At 47.2% G+C, this 26631-nt stretch overlaps 1 protein-coding gene across 4 annotated transcripts; it reads right to left on the minus strand.

Annotated features, from left to right (window-relative positions):
* GRK5 (G protein-coupled receptor kinase 5) lies at positions 1–26631 on the minus strand. 4 transcript variants are annotated; one of them, XM_066601364.1, is made up of 16 exons: positions 26573–26631; positions 23809–23904; positions 22108–22220; positions 21838–21915; positions 20856–20956; positions 20236–20328; positions 20097–20160; positions 17411–17551; positions 14822–15012; positions 14325–14362; positions 11839–11928; positions 11555–11763; positions 11100–11237; positions 4361–4498; positions 3663–3794; positions 1–496 (listed from the first exon to the last, which is right to left on the minus strand). In XM_066601364.1, the coding sequence occupies exons 1-16, from the start codon at positions 26622–26624 to the stop codon at positions 398–400; spliced, it is 1773 nt and encodes a 590-aa protein (XP_066457461.1). In that variant the 5' UTR covers positions 26625–26631; the 3' UTR covers positions 1–397. The 4 variants fall into 4 exon arrangements, with proteins under 4 accessions (XP_066457461.1, XP_066457463.1, XP_066457465.1 ...); XM_066601366.1 differs by having other exon boundaries at positions 23809–23941; positions 26573–26616; XM_066601368.1 differs by lacking the exons at positions 21838–21915; positions 22108–22220; positions 23809–23904; positions 26573–26631 and having other exon boundaries at positions 20236–20332; positions 20856–20950.

Raw genomic sequence — 26631 nt, forward strand, 5'->3', positions numbered from 1 at the left:
TTTAAAAAAAAATAAACCTTTTTCTTTAGTTGTAGTAAAAGGACACAAAGTGAGATGCTGTGCAAGTCCAAGGCGGCAGCGCCTGAGGCGTGGGACCAGTCCTCCACTCACACATGACACTACGGGATTACCTGTTACATGCAAATAGCAATGTCCTATTGTAACGTCACGTGAATGTGGGAGGTATCACTGTCCCTAACTCACGCCATTGGTGATAGAAGGGTCTGGAACCCGCTCCCCTGAGCACATCTTACTTCTTCCCCTCAGGTGGTGTCTGTCATCCCATCTAAGACACAGACGTCTCCGCTGGAAGCCACCATGAGGATCTGGGCTCCCCCTCTCCGCTGGTGTCACCACACCTGACCATGTTTTCTCCGCTGGCCGGCACCCGCTGCCACTAGCTGCTCCCTGTGGAATTGGAATTGATGTGGTTCGTGTTGAGGTGATGGTTCAAGGAGGTCGAGGTGTCTGTGGAGATGTTGGAGTTATTCTGGTGCTGGGAGGAAAAAAGACAAGAACATTACTATAAAATGTTGCCCCGAAAACCATAACCCATCCGTGGAGTAACCGAGAACCCTCACTGCCGAGGACGGCGCACGGAACCGGAACCTTCTAAAACCTAGAGTGACACATGGATATGTGACCCCTGCGTGTTTGATCTGTTCTAGAGCCTGTTAGTTATACTGTCATGAATAGATGATCTCTACATGTCACTAGAACCGGTTCTAGAATGTTGTTGTTATGTAAAGGTCACATGTTCAAATATCACAATAACCGGTTCTAGAACCGCTCTGTCATATATCTAGTATCACATCTTGTATGCAAACTAGAGGCGGTACAACAGGCTCTAGTACCCTGTTGTACCGCCTCTAGCTTGGATACAAGTTGTGATACGGGCGGACATGGAGGTTCTAGTACCTTGTTGGGCTGCTTCTAGCTTGGATGTAAGATGTGATACGGGCAGGCATGGAGGCTCTAGTACCCTGTTGTACCACCTCTAGCTTGGATACAAGATGTGATACGGGCATGGAGGCTCTAGTACCCTGTTGTACCACCTCTAGCTTGGATACAAGATGTGATACGGGCATGGAGGCTCTAGTATCCTGTTGGGCTACCTCTAGATTGGATACTAGATGTGATACGGGCAGGCATGGAGGCTCTAGTACCTTGTTGGGCCGCTTCTAGCTTGGATGTAAGATGTGATATGGGCAGCCATGAAGGCTCTATTGGCGATAAATCTGGTGACTAGGCAGCCATGAAAGTATGACAATGTTTTGGGGGCTCCTGTGACCCCCTTGTGTGTGCGACGGAGCATTATCCTGCTGCCTCTTGAAAGCCCAAACTAAACTGGATTAATCGCTGAAAACAATCTGGTTCAACTCTATAGCATCCAGTTTCATCATTCATGACATCACTGCAAATGGAGGCAACGGCGGGGTCAGAAGTCGTACATGTAATGGGGTCCTCGAGACCAAATGTCCTTCAGCCAAGTGCCGAACAATGGTTTCAACAGACATAGGGGTGTAACGATTGCACCCCCAGTCTGTGCATGCTGGACAATGAAACAGTTGGAGCTGCTGGTGCTTGTTGGACGATCAGACACTCCTCTCTACTGGTGTTCTGTAGGGGACGTCCTGAGCCCGTTCACCTTGTGTCCCCTAACACATCCACCGGTCTCAACACCTCCTAACAGTCTGGTCAGACGCTCCTCTCTACTGGTGGTCTGTAGGGGATGTCCAGAGCCCGATCACCTTGTGTGCCCTCACACATCCACTGGTCCCAACACCTCCTAACAGTCTGCTCAGACGCTCCTCTCTACTGGTGGTCTGTAGGGGACGTCCTGAGCCCGATCACCTTGTGTGCCCTCACACATCCACTGGTCCCAACAGCCCCTAATAGTCTGGTCAGATTCTCCTTTCTGCTGGTGGTCTGTAGGGGGCGTCCTGAGCCCGATCACTTTGTGTGCCCCCATCCACTGGTCCCAACACCTCCTAACAGTCTGGTCAGAACGGCCGGTGGGGGACAATTCATCGATGCGACCATCCAGCATCTCACACCCCAATAATGCGCCCCCTCTGGTAACTGGGTGAAATCTCTTCTCTGCGTCGTAGAGGCATCTAGTGGTCAACAAGCTCTACACAAGTGGAAGAAGAGGTCACTGCACACAAGGAGCCTCCGAGAGCCTCTTTTAGGGCCTCCGGTGACAAGACCATTCATCCAATCACCACAACTCTCATCATTTACAGATCTGCCTGAGATGGAACTGCAGGACTGGTTTTGCAGAAATACAACTTCTTCTGGGGGCTTGACTTTATTTTTGACAAAGATTGTTTTCATTGGTCACTGTATGACCTCCACATGACAGAAGTGTTCTAGAGCCAGTTATGGTGACTTATGAATCTATGACCGCTACATGACAGGATTGCTCTAAAATCTATTATAGTAACAGATGAATATGTGGCCTCTGCAGAAAAGTACTATAAAGTTTTGCTCCAAAACCAGAACCCGTCTCAAAGGACAGTTCTAGAACCTGTCAGAGTGGTATATGAATGTCTGACCACTATGTGGCAGGTATGAACCCATGATCTCTGCATGACACAAATGTTTTAGAACTTTCTGTCATAGGCTAGGGATACATGGCGACTTCGGCTGAGATGGCATGTAGCCCTGCGACCTCACACTCCCACTGAAGTAAAGGAGTTGCAAGTTGCTGTGACCACTGACCGAGAAGTTGCAAAAAATCCAAGCCCAATTTACGAGAGAAATGTACACCAGGGCAGAGGGACAAGTGATCTGAAGACCCTCCAGATAAGGTATGTGCTCCCCCCTCTGCAGAATCGGATGATAACAGCTACTGAAACCAACATTGAATGAGTCGGATCTGAATATTTCTCTCATTAATCCCGCCACCATTGGGCTAGGCAGGTCAGTGACGGTTCTTATGAGCACCATACATAAGAGCCCCGCCCCTAGTGATGACATCATTGATGTAATGAGTTGATCAGACATGAGATTTGCCTACCTTACACTACAGTAACACCATATATTACTGCTGACAACCAACCTGTATATCACGTCTGAGGGCTAGTCACAGTCCCGCCCCAAGTGCTGACATCACTGATATGACATATGATCAGACATGAGATCCACACACCTTATACTACAGTAATACCATCTATTACTGCTGACAACCAGCCTATATATCGTGTCTGAGAGGTAGTCACAGACCTGCCCCTGGTGATGACATCACTGATATAATGACATGTGATCAGAGATGAAATCCACCTACGTTACACTACAGTGACATCATCTATTACTGTTGACAACCAGCCTGTATATCGTGTCTGAGAGGTAGTCACAGCCCCGCCCTTGGTGAAGACGTCACTGATATAATGACGTGATCAAACATGAGATCCACCTACGTTACACTACAGTGACATCATCTATTACTGCTGACAACCAGCCTGTATATCGTGTCTGAGAGGTAGTCACAGCTCCGCCCCAGTGAATATAATCTATAAGCTCTCCCAGCTGACTGATACTGGCCGGTTAATGGAGTGTACGGTGAACCACTGACAAGTGTTTTGTATCAGCAGCCACAGACGATACCTGGTAGGTAAGAGACAGATGCACACAGGTGTACGAGTCACAGATCTTCTCACCTGACGCTTAAAAATACGATGCAGCAAACTTTTCTTGGGCGGCTCTGGGGGGTGACTCCGATTTAAATCTGGTGAGAGGGTCCCATTAGGGCCGAAAACATTTAATTCCTTAAAGCACTCTGTCTCTATCATCTGGAGGAATAAGAAGAATAGAAAAACTTCAGAGACAACGATGTTATTATCTTCAGTGTTGTGAACTTTGTGGCGGTGATTGTATATTACCAGTAGAAAGCCTCTGCAATCTATATCTAAATATATATATATACACACACATACACCTTAGCCTGATGTGGTGCGGTTTGTTATCAAAACAACTCTGCCCTCATGTGTATGCATTATGTAATTACACACTATGTCTCACTCATCATCCCCATAGCATCTACAGGGTAGGTCATAGAAAAGTAGGCCGGCTCTGCACTCTTATAAAAGTTGTCTAAAACAACATCTATCTTTGTCGCCCAAAGTGACCAATCACAGCTCAGCTTTCATTACCTATAGTGCTGAGGTATATGGTGGTATATTGTGTATGTGGCTGTGATATCTTGTGTACATGGCTTTGATTATATATGTTGTATGTGGCTGCGGTGACATACTGTGTATGTCATTATACGATGTGAGTCACTGTTTCCCCAGCTGATACATTTTCTAAATAATTATGTATACCTATCAGTATAACAGTAATGTATCCACATCCTCACCTCAGTCTGCCAGGGAATAGAGACAGAACCTGTAGAAAACTTTGTGTAGAAGTCGTCATCTGTTTGATCCAAGTTCACACCTTTCACGGTGGAGAATTGTTCTATGTCCAGGACATCTTTACAATACACGGCTCGAGGCTGCAACAAAACACCGACCTCAATGCAGTGAAGGGACCTCAATGTACCGGGGAGAACACCCCACACGAGAGACCCCCATGTACTGATGATAACACCCAACAGCAGCAAAATAGACCCACCCCAAAAAAAACCCCAAAAAACAGTTTACCAATGATAACCAACAGCAATATGAGAGACCATAATCTATCAGGGAGAAGAGCCAGCATCTACTCAGGAGTCCACAACCTACCAAGAACACTCAACATCCACATAAGAGACCACAACATGCTGGTGACAACAACCAGCACCAACACGAGAGACCACAATGTACCGAGAAGAACACCTAGGATCCATGAGAAACCACAACATACTGAGAACACCCAGCCACCCATATGTGAGAAACCACAACATACCAAGAATACCTAGCCACCCATCCATGAGAAACCACAACATATTGAGAACACCCAGCTACCCATCCATGAGAAACCACAATGTACTGAGAACATCCATCCAGCCATCCATGAGAGACCACAATGTACTGAGAACACTCAGCCACCCATCCATGAAAAACCACAACATACCGAGAACACCAAGCCACCCATCCATGAGAAACCACAATGTACTGAGAACATCCATCCAGCCATCTATGAGAAACCCCAACGTACCGAGAACACCCAGCCACCCATCCATGAGAAACCACAATGTACCAAGAACACCCATCCACGAGAAACCACAGCATACTGAGAACACCCAGCCACAAATCCATGAGAAACAACTGTAGTGGCCCGAAACACCTATTTTTGGCCCCTCCATAATTGTCATACATGTCATGTCTTTTATGTGGATGCACTGTGCAAAGTGCCTAGTCTGCTGTTATGTGTATTGCACAGCTGCAGCATGCAAGAGGTTAATGTCTGAAAGTGGCTGGGATATGTCTGGAAATGCATCAATATCTGTCTAGTCACGTGGTGTCTGTACCCTATAAATGTGAGTGATTGGGTGTGGTAGAGGTCTTTCATCATCTTCTATGGTTGAGAGTAGAGTGGAGTGCCGGCCACATGAATGTACTTTCAACCCTTATGTGGTGAAGTGATGGAAGAAGAGGAGAGGTATCTTAAAGTCCTCTATGCCAGGATCTGCCTCTGAAGAACGAGAGAAGTGAGGAGTCCGCCGTGAAGAGCTGTCTACAAGTACTGACTGAGTGTCTGTGGAATGTTCCTTCCCCTTTCCAGGAGCGGTACCTTACAGATAACTTGGCCTGTAGGACCGGTGTCATCCTGTGTCTCCTCCCTGAACTCGCATTCTCTGTCTTGCCTGCACTGGTGTGTAAATCTGTACTCTGCAAAGCTTCAAGTAAAGTTCACTGGTCATTGCCCATTCCCAGTGACCAAGTTATCACGTTTCAACCGTGTGTGGACTCTCTTCATTTAACCGCCGGGTAGAAGCTACGGTGCAAAGGAATGGTGGCGTCACGCGTGACAAATCTAAAATCTACCACACTTATACAGGTAACCGCTGTCCCAGCATTGCCTGGAAGAGGCCTAGCGGTGCCTTGGTCTAGGTCCCGTGCATCCCTCTGGGGAGGAGTCTGGTAAAGCCACCATGACAAGTGCCAACTCTACCCTGCCAGCTCCTCAGTGTGGGCCCCGTGTCTTGGTTGCTGTTCGGATGCTGCACTACAACTTACCGAGAACATCCAGCCACCCATCCATGATAGACCACAACGTACCAAGAACACCCATCCAAGAGAAACCACAATGTACCAAGAACACCCAGCCACCCATTCATGAGAAACCACAATGTACTGAGAACACCCAGCTACCCATCCATGAGAAACCACAATGTACCAAGAACACCCAGCAGCCATCCATGAGAAACTACAACATACCAAAAACACCCAGCCACACATCCAAGAGAAACCACAACATACCGAGAACACACAGCCACCCATCCATGAGGAATTACAACTTACCAAGAACACCCAGCCACCCATCCATGAGGAATTACAACTTACCAAAAACACCCAACCACACATCCAAGAGAAACCACAACATACCGAGAACACCCAGCCACCCATCCATGAGGAATTACAACTTACCAAGAACACCCAGTCACCCATCCATGAGAGACCACAACGTACTGAGAACACTCAGCCACGAGAAACCACCACACATCAAAGACACCCAGTATCCCCATGAGACCACAACCTATCAAGGATACCCAGCATCCACATGAGAGACCACAACATATCGAGAACACCCAGCATTCTAATGTGAGACCACAATATATCGAGGACATCCAGCATCTACATAAGACCACAACATATCAAGGACATCCAGCATCCACGAGAGACCACAACGTACTGAGAACACCCAAGCTGTAGAAAAAAAAGACATGGGCGCAAATCCACATATTATACAAGGATCTAGTGCTTCTCCGCAATATTTATAAACATGAGGTTCTTTGTTACATTTTGATCAAATTCTATAAGTCCACAAGTCTCTTTTAATGTGTCCCTACACTGTAAGGTGCAGCACCGCATGGTGACCCCTGCCACCACAATACAGCACCCGAAGGAGGAGCAATACCATATGCCCAACAACACCACTGTTGGCAGGCTCAGCCCCCATGGCTCTGTGTCACACCACCCCACGGACACAACACCATATTATTCTGGGCCACCATGCAGCACCGCATCATGTAAATGGGCCTCTAGAGTTTATCTATCCATATATTCACAAAAAATGCTCTGAGGACCAAGAAGGTAGTTGCCCTTTTTCAGTGTCCTGCTGATTCAAAACACCTGTGCCAAATGGGTTGGAGTGCTAGCCCAAGCAAAAACCAGAGGGGATTAGACTATGCAGATGCAATTAAGCTTCTCATTTCTGGGAACATATAGACAGGTAAGTCCTAGAGGCCTGTTCACATGGTGCGGGGCTGCACCCAGTAGTGTAGAGGCCAACTGAGAGGTCGCTGTGAAGTGTCTAGTGGGCTTATACAGTTTGATCAAAATGTAGTAGAGAATCTCATGTTTATAAATATTGCTGAGAAGCATAAGATCATTGTATAATGTGTGTATGTGCGCCCATGTCTTTTCTCTATAGCTTGACGATACCAAGAACACCCAATATCCACATGAGAAACGTCAAAGTACCACTCATAACAACCAACAGCAACATAAGAGACCACACTATACCAAGGAGAATGCCTAGGATTCCGGAGAAACCACAATGTAGAGAGAACATCCAGCGTGAGAGACCTTACCGTACAAGAAGATCACCACCCACATCAGAGACCATAACATACCAATGATAATAACCAAGATCAACACGAAGTCCACAATGTAGGAAGAATATCCAGCATGACAGACCTTCCCGTACAAGAAGATCACCACCCAGCATCCACAAGAGACCATTACATACTGATGATAACCAACATCAACACGAAGACCACAATGTACCGAAAACATCCAGCATGAGAGTCCTTAATGTATCAGATCACCATCCAGTATCCACAAGAGAGACTATACCATACCAATGATAACGAATATCAACACGAAGACCACAATGTACAAAGAGTACCCAGCACAAGAGACCTTACCGTACAAGAAGATCACCACACAGTATCCGCAAGAGAGACCATTACATATCGATGATAATAACTAACATCAACACGAAGACCACAATGCACTGAGAACATCCAGTGTAAGAGACCTTACCATACAAGAAGACCACCACCCATATCAGAGACCATAACATACCTATGATAATAACCAAGATCAACACGAAGACCACAATGTATAGAGAACATCCAGCGTAAGAGAGCTAAACGTACAGGAAGATCACCACCCAGCTTCCACAAGAGAGACCATAACATACCAATGATAACCAACATCAACACGAAGACCACAATGCACTGAGAGCATCCAGCGTGAGAGACCTTACCGTACAAGATGATCACTACCCACATCAGAGACCATAACATACCGATGATAATAACCAACATCAACACGAAGACTACAATACACCGAGAACATCCAGCATGAGAGACCTTACTGTACAAGATGATCACCACCCAGCATCAACATGAAACCATAACATACCGATGATAATAACCAACATCAACACAAAGACCACAATGTACCGAGAACATCCAACGTGAGAGACCTTACTGTACAAGATGATCACCACCCAGCATCCACAAGAGAGACCATAACATACTGATGATAATAACCGACATCAACATGAAGACCAAAATGTACCGAAAACATCCAGCGTGAGAGCCCTTACTATACAAAAAGATCACCATCCAGTATCCACAAAAAAGACTATAACATACCAATGATAATGAATATCAACACGAAGACCACAATTTACAAAGAGCACTCAGCATGAGAGACCTTACCGTACAAGAAGATCACCACCCAGTATCCACAAGAAAGACCATAACATATTGATGATAATAACCAACATCAACATGAAGACCACAGTGCACCGAGAACATCCATCGTGAGAGACCATACCATACAAGAAGATCACGACCCAGCATCCACAAGAGAGACCATAACATACTGATGATAATAACCAACATCAGCACGAAGACCAAAATGTACCAAAAACATCCAGCGAGAGAGCCCTTACTATACAAAAAGATCACCATCTAGTATCCACAAGAAAGACCATAACATACCAATGATAATGAATATCAACACGAAGACCACAATGTACAAAGAGCACCCAGCATGAGAGACATTACCGTACAAGATCATCACCACCCACTATCCACAAGAGAGACCATACCATATCAATGATAATAAACATCAACACGAAGACCACAATGTAAAAAGAGCACCCAGCGCGAGAGACCTTACCGTACAAGAAGATCACCACCCAGTATCCACAAGAGATACCATAACATATTGATGATAATAACCAACATCAACATAAAGAGCACAGTGCACCAAGAACATCCAGCGTGAAAGACCTTACCATACAAGAAGATCCCCACCCACATCAGAGACCATAACATACTGATGATAATAACCAACATCAACACGAAGACCACAATGTAGCGAGAACATCCATCGTGAGAGACCTTACTGTACAAGAAGATCACGACCCAGCATCCACAAGAGACCGCAACATATCAATGATAACGAACATAAACAGAAAGACCACAATGCACCAAGAACTTCCAGAGTGAGAGACTTTACCGTACAAGAAGATCACCACCCAGTATCCACAAGAGAGACCATAACATATCGATGATAATAACCAACATCAACATGAAGACCACAGTGCATCGAGAAAATCCAGAGAGAAAGACCTTACCATACAAGATAATCACCACTCAGCATCAACATGAGAGACCATAACATTCTGATGATAATAACCAACATTAATACGAAGACCACAATGTACTGAGAACATCCAGCATGAGTAACCTTACCGTACAAGAAGATCACCACCCACATTAGAGAACATATTATACCGATGATAATAACCGATTTTTTTTTTCACCGAGGCAGTAATTCTTCAAATAAATCTCAAAGCAATTTATATTAAAACTAACATTATTAGAAAAATTAAATTTTCTAATAAAGTTAGTTGATGATAATAACCAAGATCAACATGAAGACCACAATGTACCGAAAACATCCACGTGAGAGACCTTACTGTACAAGAACATCACCATCCAGTATCCACAAGAGAGACCATAACATACCAATGATAACGAACATCAACACAAAGACCCCAATGCCCAGAGAACATCAAGCGCGAGAGACCTTACCGTACAAGAAGATCACCACCAACATCAGAGACCATATTATACTGATGATAATAACCAAGATCAACATGAAGACCACAATGTACCAAGAGCACCCAGCATGAGGGACCTTACCGTAGAAGATGATCACCACCCAGCATCCACAAGAGAGACCATAACATACCGATGATAATAACCAACATCAACACGAAGACCACAATGTACCGAAAACATCCAGCATGAGGGACCTTACCGTAGAAGATGATCACCACCCAGCATCCACAAGAGAGACCATAACATACCGATGATAATAACCAACATCAACACGAAAACCACAATGTACCGAAAACATCCAGCATGAGGGACCTTACTGTACAAGATGATCACCACCCAGCATCCACAAGAGAGACCATAACATACTGATGATAATAACCAACATCAACACGAAGACCACAATGTACCGAAAACATCCAGCATGAGGGACCTTACCGTAGAAGATGATCACCACCCAGCATCAACATGAGAGACCATATTATACCGATGATAACGAACATCAACACGAAGACCACAATGTACTGAGAACATCCAGCGTCAGAGACCATACCGTGCAAGATGATCACCACCCAGCATCAACATGAGAGACCATAACATACCGATGATAATAACCAATATCAACACGAGAGACCACAGTACACATGTAACCGTGATATATGCGCACACAGTACACATGCAGTCCTGACATCTAAACACGCAGTATACATGTAACCATGATATCTGCACACACGCTGTACACATGTAGTCCTGACATCTCCTTGTTGTCATCACTACTGCATGTATTATTACTGCCCATACTCACATCAGGTATAAATGGAGGGTCCATGATTCCTGCTTCTAACCTCTTAAAGTTAATAACCTTGAAGAAGGGGTGACGCTTCACCTCCAGCGCCCGCCCCTCGTGGCACCCCAGACGCTGCTTCACATCCTTGTTGAGGAGCTATAATATAAAGGGTAATGAGTAAGAAAATAGAACAGCGGTGACAAAAAACATCACTCTTCATCAATCCCAGTCTAGAAGGACTAAAAGAAGATACAAGAGGTGGAGTAAGAGTCCTGACCACAAGAGCTTACAATCTATAAGGAGTAGGAGATACGAGAGATGGAGGATGAGTAAGAGTCCTGACCATAGGAGCTTACAATCTAGAATGAGCAGGAGATACAAGAGGTGTGGGGTGAGTAACAGTCCTGATCACAAGAGCTTACAATCTCTATGAAATCTGTAGGTGTAGGTGAAGACATTTGGCCATCACTCACCATCTTACACACAGACTTTGCCTCTTCAGAGAACTTGTGTGTATAAACCTCCTCGGTTTCCAAGACGCGTCTGTCCACCTCCTCCCTCTTGACTTTCTCCTTCCTTCCCCTGAATGGAGATTGTCCGGCAATCATCTCGTAGACTAAGCAGCCTAGACCCCAGAAGTCAGGACTAAACGTGTAGCGATGGTTATTGAGAACCTCAGGGGCTGGAAAAAAGAGTGAAGTCAGGTGACACGAATAACCCCTCCCAGGAGCTACATGCTGTACAGTAATGGACTCACCCATGTACCCCACGGTCCCCACGCGGCCGCGGATGGATTCTCCTTCTGGGATTTTCACCGCCAGACCCAGATCTGAGATCCGTATGTGACCTGCAAGGACAAAGAGCACAAAGCCTGAGGAAACCGGGAACCATGTGGCTGGAGCCGCAGCTGCATGCCCGAGGTCTCAGCTCCCTCCTCTATGTACCAGTAGCTCCTCCCAATCATCATATAACTCCTCCCAACAGCTATAAAGTCCCCGCCTCCATCAGAACTAAAGAGCATGGCGACTACACAAGGAACTTCTTTGTTTTGAACCAGTTTCTGAGAATGACGAAATACGAGGGGCTCCAACAGCCACCACTTCTGCCTCCTCCTATGTCCTAATAGCAAACTCCCTCAATTACTTCTATTTCCGAATTGGTTATTGGAAAAACTTTTGTGTTTGTGCTAGCCTAGCTGATGAAGGGTTTAGGGTGCGATGGTCAAATTGAAGGCTCAGTAAAATTGCATCATGGGATATTTACATGCAAAGTCTCTTCAGTTTTGTTGCATTTTCTTGCAAATTTTGGAATTTATAATTTATGCAAAAAATGTAATTCTTGTCACAGTTATGAACATCACCGCCAAATACTGATCCATAGTTGCCTAAAATAAAGTATGAAGGCAGAGGCACAAAAATAGCTGATGCTGCGTTTCAAAAAAAGTCCATGAAATATATGGCCACATGAATAGATCTACATTAGCTTCATACTACAGTACCCAAAACATGGACCAAATAGGGAGCTAAAATACGCTCCTCTGAGGCCGGCCTAAGAGCGGACTCGCAGGGAGTGGCTAATAGGCTTAATATCAGAGAAGCTTCCCTCACATCGGGATGCCATCCATAAACTATAACAGGCATGAACTTCAATAATATACGGCTAAGACCCAAGTGGGCATAAATATTGCTATTCGTACTGCAGAAAAACCCATATACCACTACCCAACTAACATGACAATCAGCATGTGCTTCTACCAAACCCCCTCGAACAGGCATGGCTCGAATACAACATCTGAGCTTAACTGTCCAAAGCACCACCCTAGGTAAGCAGTAGAGTCCGAATCCCACTTCCATGTGCATAGCACATATTGGAGCTCTCAACGTCCTTATGGGTAGTCGTACTTGTCCGTGGAACTTATGGAAAGACAATAAGCTGATGTGCGGCAAGAAGTCTACTGATGTAGAAGTGTTAGAGAACTATGTATCAAGAGTCTGCAAGCGCTTTTTAAGAGGGGAGGAAAAATGTTTTAGGCTGAGGAGGAGCAGAGTAAACCTGAGTCCCTTCTTCACCACGTCTGGTCTCTTCCATGATGTTGGCCAACCCCCTGAGGGTGAGGAAGCGCCCCCTCAGGAGGCATAGTAGAGAGAGAAGGGTAATCTTGGATTGTTATAGCAGGAAAGGCTTAGAGCTGAAGTAATAGTAGGAAGACATCCCTGGTTGCGAAGAACATATAAACAGGTCTCATGACAGACTTGCAGATGGACAGGGAATCTCCAGGTATATGGCAGATCGTGTTGGAGTAGTGTATCCAGAAGAGGTTGGAGGGGTTTCCTTTTCCTAAGAGTAAGGCGGGACAGGCTGGGGAGTAGCTGTATGTATTTACCCAGGTGATATAAAAGGCAGCACTCCCATGCCTTTTTCATTATGGTCTCCTTCACTTAATGAACTCGGCAGATGATGTTTCGAGGGTAATCCGGATCATCGGACCTGGGGTTGAGGGACCGATGAGCGCAATCCAGCTTCAGAGGAGAGTCCCAAGATAGAATTAAAGATATGGCGGAGCGTTTCCTCAAGGTTTTCTTGCTCCACATCTTCGGTGATGCCACATATTCTAATATTACTTCTCCTTCCACTATTTTCCACGTCATCTAGGGAATCTTCCAGAAACTGCATTTGATGATAGGTATGGGAAGATATCAATGACTCCTGTGCCGCCGCTCGGGCTGTTAGGCCAGTCAGGGCAGTCTCTACAGTAGTGACTCCTGTGTCTACTTGATGTAGCTCAGTACAGTTCAAGGGTAATTCCGTTTTATACGAGTTCTCCAACCTAGAGAGTAAGGGCTCATGCTCACGGCCGGGTCGGATTCCGCCTGTGAAACATCGCAGCAGAATCAGACCTGGCGCCCCCCAGAGACCTCTCCGGATCCGCTGCAAGTGTCTCGCCTGGAGCAGCACATAATGGATTGGCGCTGGGCGGTGACGCGGATTCTTGTGGTACTTCCTCTGTGCTCACAAGTTTGGGAAAAAAGTGACATTTATGGGGCCTTCTTGTGGTTTTCTTGATATATGAGAAATGCAGTGAATACGGATGCAATACATAAAAAACGGACCCAGTGAAAACCGTGCAGTTTTAACGGACCATAATTGCCTTCGCCAGTGTGAATGGGCCTGAGGCTGTATCGCCCATATGAATACACCCTTAAGGATCCCCCTTCCCCTACAGATGACATTCCATGTCCTCACCATAATCGTCCAGGAGGATATTTTCCGGCTTCAGATCTCTAAATGAAATAGAAGAAAAAGAGAGCGATTATTCAGAGTGCTCAACAGACGAACACAAGCACGCCCGGCAACCATCCCCACATCTCCCGGTGAGGGCGCAATCACACAGGAAGAATGCGGGCCGATATCATGCTTGTAAACTGCAAGTTCGATGAGATTTGCAAGAAAGTTGCACCGCCGAACCCACGCTTATCATGAGTGCGAAAAATCTGAATAAATTTCAATAGGAAAAAAAAACGGATTGGACGTGCGTGTGCATGCAAATGTGCTGCCATGTTTCTTCTCACCCATTGGAAAGAAGAGGTGAGATTTCTGTGGACTCGCAGGAAAATTGAACATACTGCAATTTTTGGGTCTCGCTGCATTGCAAAGAATGGGTTCTATTTTTGTGTGTCATGCAACGCGATAAAATCTCCAGTGTCAATACGCCCTAAATGCCTTCTTGACGGTAGACTCACCGGTACACAATGTTCTCACGATGAAGGTCGCCGAGACCGCACAGTATCTCCGCTGCATAGAAGGAAGCTCTCGGCTCTTGGAATCCAGGGTTTCCCATGTTATAAATGTGAAATTTCAGGTCGCCTCCATTCATCAGCGTCAGCACCAGGCACAGGGCGTCCTTTGTCTCGTAGGCGTATGCTAGATTCACCTGGTGTAGAGATAATCATAGCTTAGAGTGGCTCCTCTACCATATATACTGTCCGTAGGGTGAGACCACTGTGTGCGCAGCTAGAGGTGGCCCTACACCTTAGATGAATGTCGGCTGTGTGCTAATAATCAATAGCCAATATTATATGCCTGCGTTATACATAGACGCACGTCGCTTCTCTAATGTATTCGTTGTTCAGTTTATGCATGTCTAAAAACCGAACGACGCATCGGCCCGTGTGGACAGGCAGTTGTCCATCTATGAACGACGGCCTGTTTACTGTGAATGGAGGCGAGCGGGCTGGAATGATCCCGACGCGCTCCATTCACTGTGTAAAGCCACAGGAACGATCATCGCTGGGACGGCCTGTCGAGCATCTGAAAAGGTTGTGCTGTGTAAGACGAGATCACCGTCTGCGCGGAAGATCCGCGGTAAAACGCGTGCATTGACAGGCAGGCATTTTGCTTTTTCATTCACACTCACGGATACGAATTGCGTATTCGCGAGCGGAAGAAAAATTGCAGCATGGTCTCTTTTAGCTCGGATTCCGCGTGGACGGCCTCAATGGATGTGAGTGTTCTGTCGCCCATATGCAATTAACATTGCGTATGAGGGGCGGAAATGCTCTAAACTTCAAAGGAAAAGCCGGATGAAGGGGAGAGAGAGATCATTCGTCCGCACGGACGATACGCTGCCCATAGCGTACATCCACGCGAAAAAAACGGTCGCATCCACGATCATTCGCAGTTACTTTCTGTGAAAGATCGTAGGTCTACCGCTGCGGAATCCGACGCATTCATGTGAGCCCAGCCTAAAAGGACCCAAGCTGCTGCTCTCTTGCTCCCCCACAAAGTCTTAAGCCCAGCCCACTAATTAAAGTAGACTAGGGTCTGGCAATTAATGTAATTAATTAGATTAATCAGCATTTTTCTGTGGATACATACAGACTTTCATCAGAATTGTGAAATTGATATTAGCCTTGCCCCCTGTGTGCGGGAGTAATATCAGGCCGAGAGAAGTGGGATATAGCTGCAGAAGGAGAAGATATATGGCGGTGCTATGATGAGGAGAGGGTAAGAGGACAGTATAAGGAGGTTGTGATGACGGAAGAGAGTGCAGTATATGGGGGCTGGGATTCATTTCTGATATCAGTGTATTGTAAGGAATCCCTGTGAATGTGATTCCCTTATGTAAAAAAGTAATAAAAATTTTTTTCTTATGAAAGATCTTACATCCATAAATTAGCTTTTTTGGGGAGAACGTTTCCAGAAAGTCCTATCGTTCATCGCCCGGTGTCACCAAAAGAGGGTCTGGAGGAGAGAGACACAGAGGTTCGGGGGAGAGGGACACAGAGGTCCGGGGAAGAGGGACACAGGAGTCCGGGGGAGAGGGACACAGGAGTCCGGGGGAGAGGGACACAGGAGTCCGGGGGAGAGGGACACAGGAGTCCGGGGGAGAGGGACACAGGGGTCCGGGGGAGAGGGACACAGGGGTCCGGGGGAGAGGGACACAGGGGTCCGGGGGAGAGGGACACAGGGGTCCGGGGGAGAGGGACACAGGGGTCCGGGGGAGAGGGACACAGGGGTCCGGGGGAGAGGGACACAGGGGTCCGGGGGAGAGGGACACAGGGGTCCGGGGGAGAGGGACACAGGAGTCCGGGGGAGAGGGACACATGAGTCCGGGGGAGAGGGACACAGGAGTCCGGGGGAGAGGGACACAGGAGTCCGGGGGAGAGAGACACAGGGATCTGGAGGAGAGGGACACAGGGATCTGGAGGAGAGGGACACAGGGATCAGGAGAAGGACACAGGGATCAGGAGGAGAAGGACACAGGGATCAGGAGGAGAAGGACACAGGGATCAGGAGGAGAAGGACACAGGGATCAGGAGGAGAAGGACACAGGGATCAGGAGGAGAGGGACACAGGGTTCTGGAGGAGAGGGACACAGGGTTCTGGAGGAGGACAAAAGAGCCTGGAGGTGGAAGTATAGAGTGGTCTGGTAGAGATGGGATAGAAAGGTCTGGTAGAGAAAGATAGACTTGTCCTCCTTCTAGAGAAGGAAGAGAAGGGTCTGGAGGAGAGGGACAAAGGCGTCTGGCAGTAGCTTATTCACCTCTTCCTCTTGGGTCTGTAGGTGGGGGCAGAGGGGCCTGAAGGTGGCTTACTCCCCACTCCCTCCTGGGAACAGATGCATGCTAAGCTGAGCCTAACATGCATGCCTATGGGGGGTATTAAAAGTCACAGCTGTCAGCTAAATGTGTATTGACAGCTTAAGAAGGAAGCCCGTAATTACCAAAGGTCACGACTAGATGTCACACAGACCTCTACTGATGCTGGAGGCTCTAAATAGAGTTGACCTCTGTGTATACATGTATACTGTAACATAGCAGGGCTCTCACCACAAATCTGCTGGTGACTTTCTCCAGGATTTGCTTCTCGTTGAGCGCCATCGATTCTCCTTTTCTCTTTTTGATGCGTTTCTTCTCCAACCGCTTGCAGGCGTACATCTTCCCCGTGGCTCGGACCTGACAAGCGCACACCTAATGATGAGAGAACACGGACATGTCCACCACCATTACACCATAAAGCTCTCTGTAGGTGGGGTGGGAATGGAAGTGGTGGCTCTCTGTGGCCAGGTCTATGGCTGCTATGAAGGATTGGTCGCTATGATCCACCAGCTCGTTAGAACCGTCACTGTGATATTATAAAGTGGATGTAAAGTGGATATTGGAGGGAAGCTGGGGTGGGGAAGCACAGGGATAGGTGTATTTCTTTATGTCTTCCAGTGAGCAAATGTGGAGCTCGGAGACATTATTTTTTGGACGTCCATCCAGTAAAGCGGTCCCCACGAACTATAAACATATTTGTATAGCGACCTCGGAAGGATGGAAGGCTGAGTAAACCTTGAGCCGGCTACTTGAACCATGCAGAGATTGAACCCGCAACCTTCAGGTCGTGAGTGAGAGCTTAGGACTGCATTCTGCTGTCTTAACACTCTGTGCCACACAAGGCCCTATTTGAGAGTTAAGGATGAAGATGGTACTTGGGGGGTGAGGTATGGTATTTAAGGAATTAGGGTTGGATTAGGGGAAAATGGCTGGGAGTTAGGGATGGTATTTGGGGGTTAGAGGGCTGATATTTCGGGATTAGGGACAGTATTTGGGGACAGGGCTAATATTTGGGGTCAGGTTTGGATTAACGGGATAGGGTTAACAATTGGGGGTTTAACGATAGTATTTGGGGGTCAGTGTTGGATTTCAAAATAGGGCTAATATTTGGGTGTTGGGGGTGTGTTCTAGGGGGTTAGAGGTGGATTAAGAGGATAGGGCTAATATTTAGGGGGCAGGAATGGTATTTAGGTTAGTATTTTGGAATCTGTACCTAGCTTCACCAATTTGGACAACAAATGAGTTTTGTATTTGTCTGCCTACAAGAAGTTCCGCAGTGCACTGAAGAACATGTCATTACAGGATTAGTGCTGCTGCAGCATGACATATCCTCTGACCACCAGGAGGATATCCGTTCCAGTTAGAAGAGGATTAAGAGCACAGGGCAGACTAGACAGGTCCTAGTGGTGGGGCACCCAATAATTAGGGGGACAGACAGAGCAATCTACCACAAAGAACAGGACAGTCGAACAGTGTGTTGTCTTCCTGGCGCTCGAGTTGGGTACATAGCAGATCAGGGTGACAGATTACTGGGAGGGGCTGGTGAGGATCCAGCGGTCATGGTACACGTTGGTACCAATTCCAACGTTAGAGGTAGGTGGACGGTTCTTAAAAGTAATTTTGGGGAATTAGGATCTAATCTTAGGGCGAGGACCTCCAAGGTTGTTTTCTCGGAAATACTACCTGTACCACGAGTCACGCAATAAAGGCAGGGAGGTAAACAAGTGGCTCCGGAGTTGGTGCAGGAAGGAGAGGTTCGGGTTCCTGGAGAACTGGGCTGACTTTGCTGTTGGCTACAGACTCTACAGTAGGGACGGGCTGCATTTCAATGAGGAGGATGCAGCTCTGCTGGGGGAGAAGATGGATAGAAGGCTGGAGGGGTGTTTGAACTGGGGACTGGGGGAAATGGCAACCACAGAAATAGGGGGGAAGACAGTGCAGGCAGTGATCTGGGACCAAGTAATGGAAATTGGAGTGGAGCGGTGGGAAAGATTAGCACAGTTGGAACTGGCAGAACAGTTAATAGGGGTACACTTAAAATAAAAAAATAACCAAAACCTTCTAAACTTTATGGTGACTGATGCTAGACATCTGACCAATAAGGTGACTGATGCTAGAAGGCTGACCAATAAGGTTGACAAACTGGAAGTAATAATGTCTGAGGAAACTATGACATAGGGCCTTATTCTTTTTATTAAGGTCGTGGTGATGGGGAACTCACTAAAAGTACAAGAGGAGCCTGGAGTACATGTTTTATCACTGATTACTTCAGAAGGGTGGGTGATCCGGGGATTATTCCGATTGCAATATTGGACTCGGAAATGATTTTTTTTCCACTAAAATGATAAAAAAATTGTGTTTCTACCTCATTGGGGTTTCCTTGCCTTTCTCTGGATCAATACTGGGGGTGTAATGGGCTGAACTGGATGGACATACTGTATGTCTTTTTATTAACCTTACACACTATGTTACTAACATGGACGTCCTCAATGAGCACTGACTCCCATCAGCCATTTTTTAGTTATGTCTGTTTCAGGGACGTTGGATTAGCAAGACTCCAGCCATGAAGTAGAATTTAATTTATTGCTTTCTTCTGGTCCTGTGGACAATCCTAGAAGAGTCTCCTTACATTAAGCTGATCACAGAGTCTCTCACTGTTGTACTCTGAGGAGGAATCTGGGACCAAAAGATCAATCCTACTGCAGTGCTCCCAAAGGGGGCAAGAGACATTACACCATACTCATTGACATCAATGTTCAGATATGTCGGGTCCTCCACAGACAGACAATCTCAGTTGCTCTCAGTTCTGGACAATCTATGAGGGTCCTGAAGGTGGAACCCCACCCGTCGATATCAACTCACAATTTACTAATGAGGTAGAGAAGAATAAGCTGTGTAAAGCACCCGCAGAACTTACCTCCCCAAAGCCACCTTTTCCAAGAACCCTGTACTGTCGGAAAGTGTTTTTGGTAACCGGCTGCCTAGAAGAGAGGTCACTGGTGAGCACCGCAATACCTTTGGCAATAGTTAGCATTCATCAGATCCAGGTCTCTTACCTTTCCAGCCATTTCCACTGCAGAAATCGGTCAAAGTACATGCTGTCCAGGTAACACTGGAAGGGCTCCCGGCTGAGGAAATCATACACAGATCTGTCTCACGGGAAGAAGAGGAGGCATTTTATAGAGCAGAACTACAATGTACTGCAGTGTAATATACAATGGGAGCCCCTCACTATCTGAAGAGGTAACAAAATCTCATCAAGTTTAAAGCAAAGGGCAAGTTTCACTCTAACTGGCTGAAAGGGCAGGTAGGGAACATCTCATCTCCTCATCGGATCCCCTGCCAACATCTCTAGCAGGACCCACTTATCAGATTGTAGTACTCTGTGTAGGGAGATAATTGCTGCTGCGGGGTCCTCAGAAGGTGATCGGACACAATGCTTCAGGGAACAAGCACTTTAGTAAAATGTTTTTTGGAATATTCTTGGTGGAGCTGATGTTACTCTTGGCTGCTAGACTGCAAGTATCTAGACAATAATTTTCCTGTCCCATTGTCCCCTCTTGGCCACCTACGACCCAATTCTTCCTTTGGGACTTTTCTGCCCCCTCCAGACCCCTCTGTGCCCTCAGACCTCTCACACATTACACGATGATGTTGTTCTGCTGATAACACTTACTTTGCACAGTTGGAGAAGAGTTCTTTGTATGGATTGATCTCCAGCATTTCCTCCATCTGGTGCACAATGTCTTGGCCGACTTCAGAGACGTACACGGGGGACTGTAAGAGACGGAGGCCGTTATTAAAAGGGTTGGTCTACTCTCTACTGCTTCATATCTAATCTACTAGTCACCTATTAGATACCTGATCAGTGTTAAGTTGAACACTAGGGGTCACGTGACTGACAGCCATTATTATGGACACATCATAGTTTAAACTACGTTACTTTTTAGTAGGGAGAAGTGTAGATTGCTTTGTATAGAGACATCAACAAATGACTGGGCCACAAGGAGAAGGTCATTGACTGATGGGGCACTATGGACAGGACAAAACATGACTGGTCCACCAGGAAAAGGTGATGAGTGTCTAGGCCATGGTGGTCAGGACAATAATTGATGGTGCCAACAGGACAGACAATAAGTCACTGGGCCACTGGGTAAAGGTGATGAGTGACGGTGCCAATGGGACACTATGGACAGGACAATACATGAAAAGGTGATGAGTGACTAGGCCATGGTGGTCAGAACAATAATTGATGGTGCCAACAGGACAGACAATAAGTCACTGGGCAAAGGTGATGAGTGACGGTGCCAATGGGACACTATGGGCATACCAATAAATGTCTGGGCCACAGGGAACAGGAAAATAACTGACTAGGCCACCAGGGACTGGCACTGAATCAGTAGCTCACCATGAGTAACTGGGGGGTAGGAGTAGTTTGGAGAATGCTGTAGCTGCCATCCTTCATCCCACCAGTAATTGGGGTCAGCTTAGACACTTGTCATAGCATTGGATGGGACAAGCCAGCATATATGTATGCAGCATAATATCACAGGACTTCGGCTGGAGTCGTTTTGTAACAAGTACCCCATCTTGGTGTTTTTGCCCACGGTGTACTGCAGGCAGCGGCTGCACGGGGAGTTCTTGCAGGACTCGCTTACCTCTGGGGTGAGGTATTTCAGAATAATCTCTCGGCCCTTTTCTCCCAACTTTTCATCTGGAGTGACTTCATATTCTGCCTGGAGAAGAGAGGAATATGTGAACGGCAGTGAATACGGACAATGTGACCACCAGACCCCCAAGATAGGTAGGCAGGCAACATGGTTCCCACTGCTCCCTGTGTGCTAGAGCGAGGTCAGACATGACAACATGGGCACATGGTCTATCTTTGCCTTGCAAAACTCAGTAGAAAAAGATGTGTTCCACCTTACCACGGCATCCAGAAAGTGGATCAGACACTCCAGCTCCGGCTGAGACTCACAGAACTGACGGAACAGGAGCCTCCCGATGGGCAATTTTTCACACAGGTTGAAGTAGTCCTTATCTGTAATACATTTACAAGCTCTGACATTCACGCATTCATATAAAACACCTGCAGAGGGCACACTATGCAGGACATCAACAGAGGAGACGCCGCGCAGGGCTCCAGCAGGCGAGACGCCGCGCAGGGCTCCAGCAGGCGAGACGCCGCGCAGGACTCCAGCAGGCAAGACGCCGCGCAGGACTCCAGCAGGCAAGACGCCGCGCAGGACTCCAGCAGGCAAGACGCCGCGCAGGACTCCAGCAGGCAAGACGCCGCGCAGGGCTCCAGCAGGCAAGACGCCGCGCAGGGCTCCAGCAGGCGAGACGCCGCGCAGGGCTCCAGCAGGCGAGACGCCGCGCAGGGCTCCAGCAGGCGAGACGCCGCGCAGGACTCCAGCAAGCGAGACGCCGCGCAGGACTGCAGCACGCGAGACGCCGCGCAGGACTGCAGCACGCGAGACGCCGCACAGGACTCCAGTAGGCAAGACACCGCGTAGGACTCCAGTAGGCGAGACGCAGCGCAGGACTCCAGTAGGCGAGACGCCGCGCAGGACTCCAGCAGGCGAGACGCCGCGCAGGACTCCAGTAGGCAAGACGCCGCGCAGGACTGCAGCACGCGAGACGCCGCGCAGGACTCCAGTAGGCGAGACGCAGCGCAGGACTCCAGTAGGCGAGACGCAGCGCAGGACTCCAGTAGGCGAGACGCAGCGCAGGACACTAGCAAAGGAGATGCCGCGCAGGACTCCAGTAGGCGAGACGCAGCGCAGGACTCCAGCAGGCGAGACGCAGCGCAGGACACTAGCAAAGGAGATGCCGCGCAGGACTCCAGTAGGCGAGACGCCGCGCAGGACTCCAGCAGGCGAGACGCCGCGCAGGACTCCAGTAGGCAAGACGCCGCGCAGGACTGCAGCACGCGAGACGCCGCGCAGGACTCCAGTAGGCGAGACGCAGCGCAGGACTCCAGTAGGCGAGACGCAGCGCAGGACTCCAGTAGGCGAGACGCAGCGCAGGACACTAGCAAAGGAGATGCCGCGCAGGACTCCAGTAGGCGAGACGCAGCGCAGGACTCCAGTAGGCGAGACGCCGCGCAGGACTCCAGCAGGCGAGACGCCGCGCAGGACTCCAGTAGGCAAGACGCCGCGCAGGACTGCAGCACGCGAGACGCCGCGCAGGACTCCAGTAGGCGAGACGCAGCGCAGGACTCCAGTAGGCGAGACGCAGCGCAGGACTCCAGTAGGCGAGACGCAGCGCAGGACTCCAGTAGGCGAGACGCAGCGCAGGACACTAGCAAAGGAGATGCCGCGCAGGACTCCAGCACACGAGACGCCGCACAGAACATAAGAGGAGGAACAGTTAGTATTATTGTGCTTACTATCTCTGACCCTTCCCTATAAATTGGGCATTGTGCTTTATGATGAGAAGTCTTGAGCACCAGTAGTAATGGCACATCACCTGGATATAAGGGATTTCTCTGCCAGTGATTTCATGTGTTATGGAATATGAGCCAGAGGAGAATCTATGACCAAAACGTTTCTCTGTGTCTCCTCCTGTGCTGGGAATTTGTAAAGCTGTTGTCAGAGGACCCCCAAACTCATCCCCCCCATGCTCACCTGTGCTTCTTCTCAGCTCCTCACACTGACTGATGTGTGGAAACTTCAGGATTTCTTTCCACTTCTTGCTCTTCCCCTTGCGTTTTCCACCACCTCCTAGTGGAGACATAACACAGCAGCACACATCTCTGTCCTGTGCAGATAGTTTGTAACAATGTATTAATACAAGTGAACTATCTGTCTGGAGTCCACCAGGTTACATACATATTGCTTGTACTGTCTGGACTGGAAACAATTGTAGCAGATCCTCAGCAGTGAGGAGTATTAGGTCTAAACAATACTCTGGTGTTTACCAGCATGAGATCTGAGGACCCAGCTAACCACAATGTTCACCTTTTCACTACAATTGCCAAGTTAACCATTTGTAGTCACACGCTAAATTTCCATCCTCTTGATGATCATTGGACACAAACTGGACACCGAGTTGCTTCCTGCCTCCTGGGCTTCTCCATATCTGTACATCTCCACAAATATCCATTCATACATATCCATATATCTAATTAATAATGTATATCAGTCTGAGCTAAGTGACCCTATAGCATTCGGACACCCCGCCTCCGATTTATCCCACATCTCTTTTCAAAGAAAACTAAACAGCATCCCCAATGACAAAGGTGCCAATGGAGCACTCAAGTATGCTTGGAAGCCATGTTTTGGGAGTGTGAACCCTTCTATTTCTTCATAACCTTCCTGTTTCTTCTCTTCCCTTCATCTCTTCTTCTTTCCATTGCTTCCCTTCAATCTCGTTTCCATATTATGCATTTTCCTTTTTTCTGTCCTTCGCTCTTTTCTCCTTTCCTCTTTCTTCCCTCACATTTTCTTCTTTTCCCTCTCTTCTCCTCTATCTCTCCACTCTTGCCCTTTCCTCTCCACTTCCTTTCATTCTCTTTTCTTTTTCCCTTCTCTTCTCTCACTTGTTGTTCTTTTTACTCCTTATCTATTTTTCTCCTTCCTTGTTTCCTTTGCGTTGTCTTATAGTTGTTCTCATTTTCTTTATTCTCCCTTTATTTCTGCCTCCTTCCTTTTCTGCTTATTTCCTCACTTCTTGTTGCTCTTCTCTTAACCTTCTTTTCAGGCTCTCTTCTTTTTTTTCCTCTTGTTCCCTAACATTTTCCTCTTTTTCACTCTTTATTTTTCTACTCTATTTCTTTGTTCTCTTTTTCTCTTTAGTTTCTTCCTTTTCTTTTCCTTCCTTTCCTCTTGTTTCCTCACATTTTCTTCTTTTCACTCTTTTCCTCTCTACTTCCTTTCTTTGTTTTCTTTCCATTTTCTCTTCTTTTTCCTTTACTACCCTCACTTTTTTTCTATTTTTTCTCTCCACCTTCTTCCTTTTTCCTTTTGTTGCTTCACATTTTATTGTTTTCACTGTCTTCCTTTATTTATTTTCTCTGGTCCTTGTCTCTCTACTTCCTTTCTTTTCTTCTCCATCCATTTCCTCACTTCTTTTTACTCTTCTCTTATCCTCTAATTTTCCTCTCTTGACCTTTCCATCCCTTCCTTTCATTCTCCTTCCCTTCATTTTCCTCTTGTCCCCTGACATTTTCTGCTTTTCACTCTCTTCTTTCTTTCATCTCTACCATTTCCTTTCCTCTTGTTCCCTCACGTTTTCTTTTTACTGTTCTTTATTTTTCCTCTGTATTCCTTTACTCCTTTCCCACTCCCTCCCTTTTCCTTCATTTCCATTTTTTCCTCATTCTCTCACTTTTTTTCTTTTTGCTTTCTTCTCTCCTTTTCTGCTATCTTGTCCTTTCTTTTTCTCCTGTCTTCTCATTTTCTTTAAACCCTCCCTTTCTTTATATTTCCCCTCTTCTTTCTCCCTTTTGGCCTCTCCTGCCCCATCTTGTCTATTTTTGTTGTCTTTTCTCTTTCTCTTTCTTCCTTTCTCTCCTCAATTTCCATTCTTCCCTTCTTTTATATTCTAGCAGGGAGTCAGAGAAGCAGCCTGTTCAGAAAGTTTGGGCCCCCCAGCAATCATCACCAAGCAGAGGCATGAGGCAGCCACCGGCATCATACTGTGAATGGTCGGAGTGAGAGGCATTTGGGAATATAAGAAGGATACACAAGGAAATCTTTGTGGCATAGAAGTTTTCTGTAGGAAGATGTCTGGAAGCAGCAGAGTCTGGGGTGCTGATGGAAAGTTTGCTGGTCCCACATTTGGGTGACACCTGTGTAATGATGCTGGAGAAGCCACAGGAATACTTCCATAGTGGCAGAGGAAACCTGCAGGACTGGCATTCAGTGCCAGCCAGTGACCAGTCACTGGCATCACACAGATGGAAACTCCATATTCTTATCAGACATCCCTTCACAAGTGGCAATCCCAGACATGACAACTCAGGAGCGGACACCATCTGACAACCACTTACCTCTCTATGCTAAAGCTGGGTGACTGCAACCCGCCCCAGATTCTCACCCGAAGGATTCCCCTTAATACCCAGGCCTGTCAGAGAAAACACATCTCCATCTGCACCTGAGTATGCTGATGTATATGTCATTATGGCCTTCTACACAACATATCTATATGCACTGCATGTACATCATCCTGATACAGCATCAAACACAGACCCTCCCACAAAACACCCCAAATACACCGCACGCAGCAGAAAATTGTATGGAGGGGTTAACAGAAGCCGGGGAAGGGTTAATAAGACGTCATCTGGATGATTGGGGTCGAAGATGCTGTCATGTCACAGATGATGAGTGAGGAGGAGAGCAGGTGCACGCTCATCATCCATCATCTCACCCGCTGCTCGCCCGCTTTTACCTTCTCTGGCTTTCAGCAGGACTGTGTTGGCCACAATGTTTTCCAGCTCCATTGACAGC

The sequence above is a fragment of the Eleutherodactylus coqui genome, chromosome 4, assembly GCF_035609145.1.
Source record: "Eleutherodactylus coqui strain aEleCoq1 chromosome 4, aEleCoq1.hap1, whole genome shotgun sequence".
In the NCBI taxonomy this organism is placed as follows: Eukaryota; Metazoa; Chordata; class Amphibia; order Anura; family Eleutherodactylidae; genus Eleutherodactylus; species Eleutherodactylus coqui.

Excerpts from the sequence above, each read along its gene's own strand:
- GRK5 (XM_066601364.1), bottom strand. The coding sequence starts at position 26,624 with ATGGAGCTGGAAAACATTGTGGCCAACACAGTCCTGCTGAAAGCCAGA. Across the intron at positions 11,764-11,838 it reads GGGGACCGTGGGGTACATGG|CCCCTGAGGTTCTCAATAAC; the intron begins GTGAGTCCATTA and ends TCTTTTTTCCAG. Across the intron at positions 11,238-11,554 it reads CAAAGTCTGTGTGTAAGATG|CTCCTCAACAAGGATGTGAA; the intron begins GTGAGTGATGGC and ends TTTATATTATAG.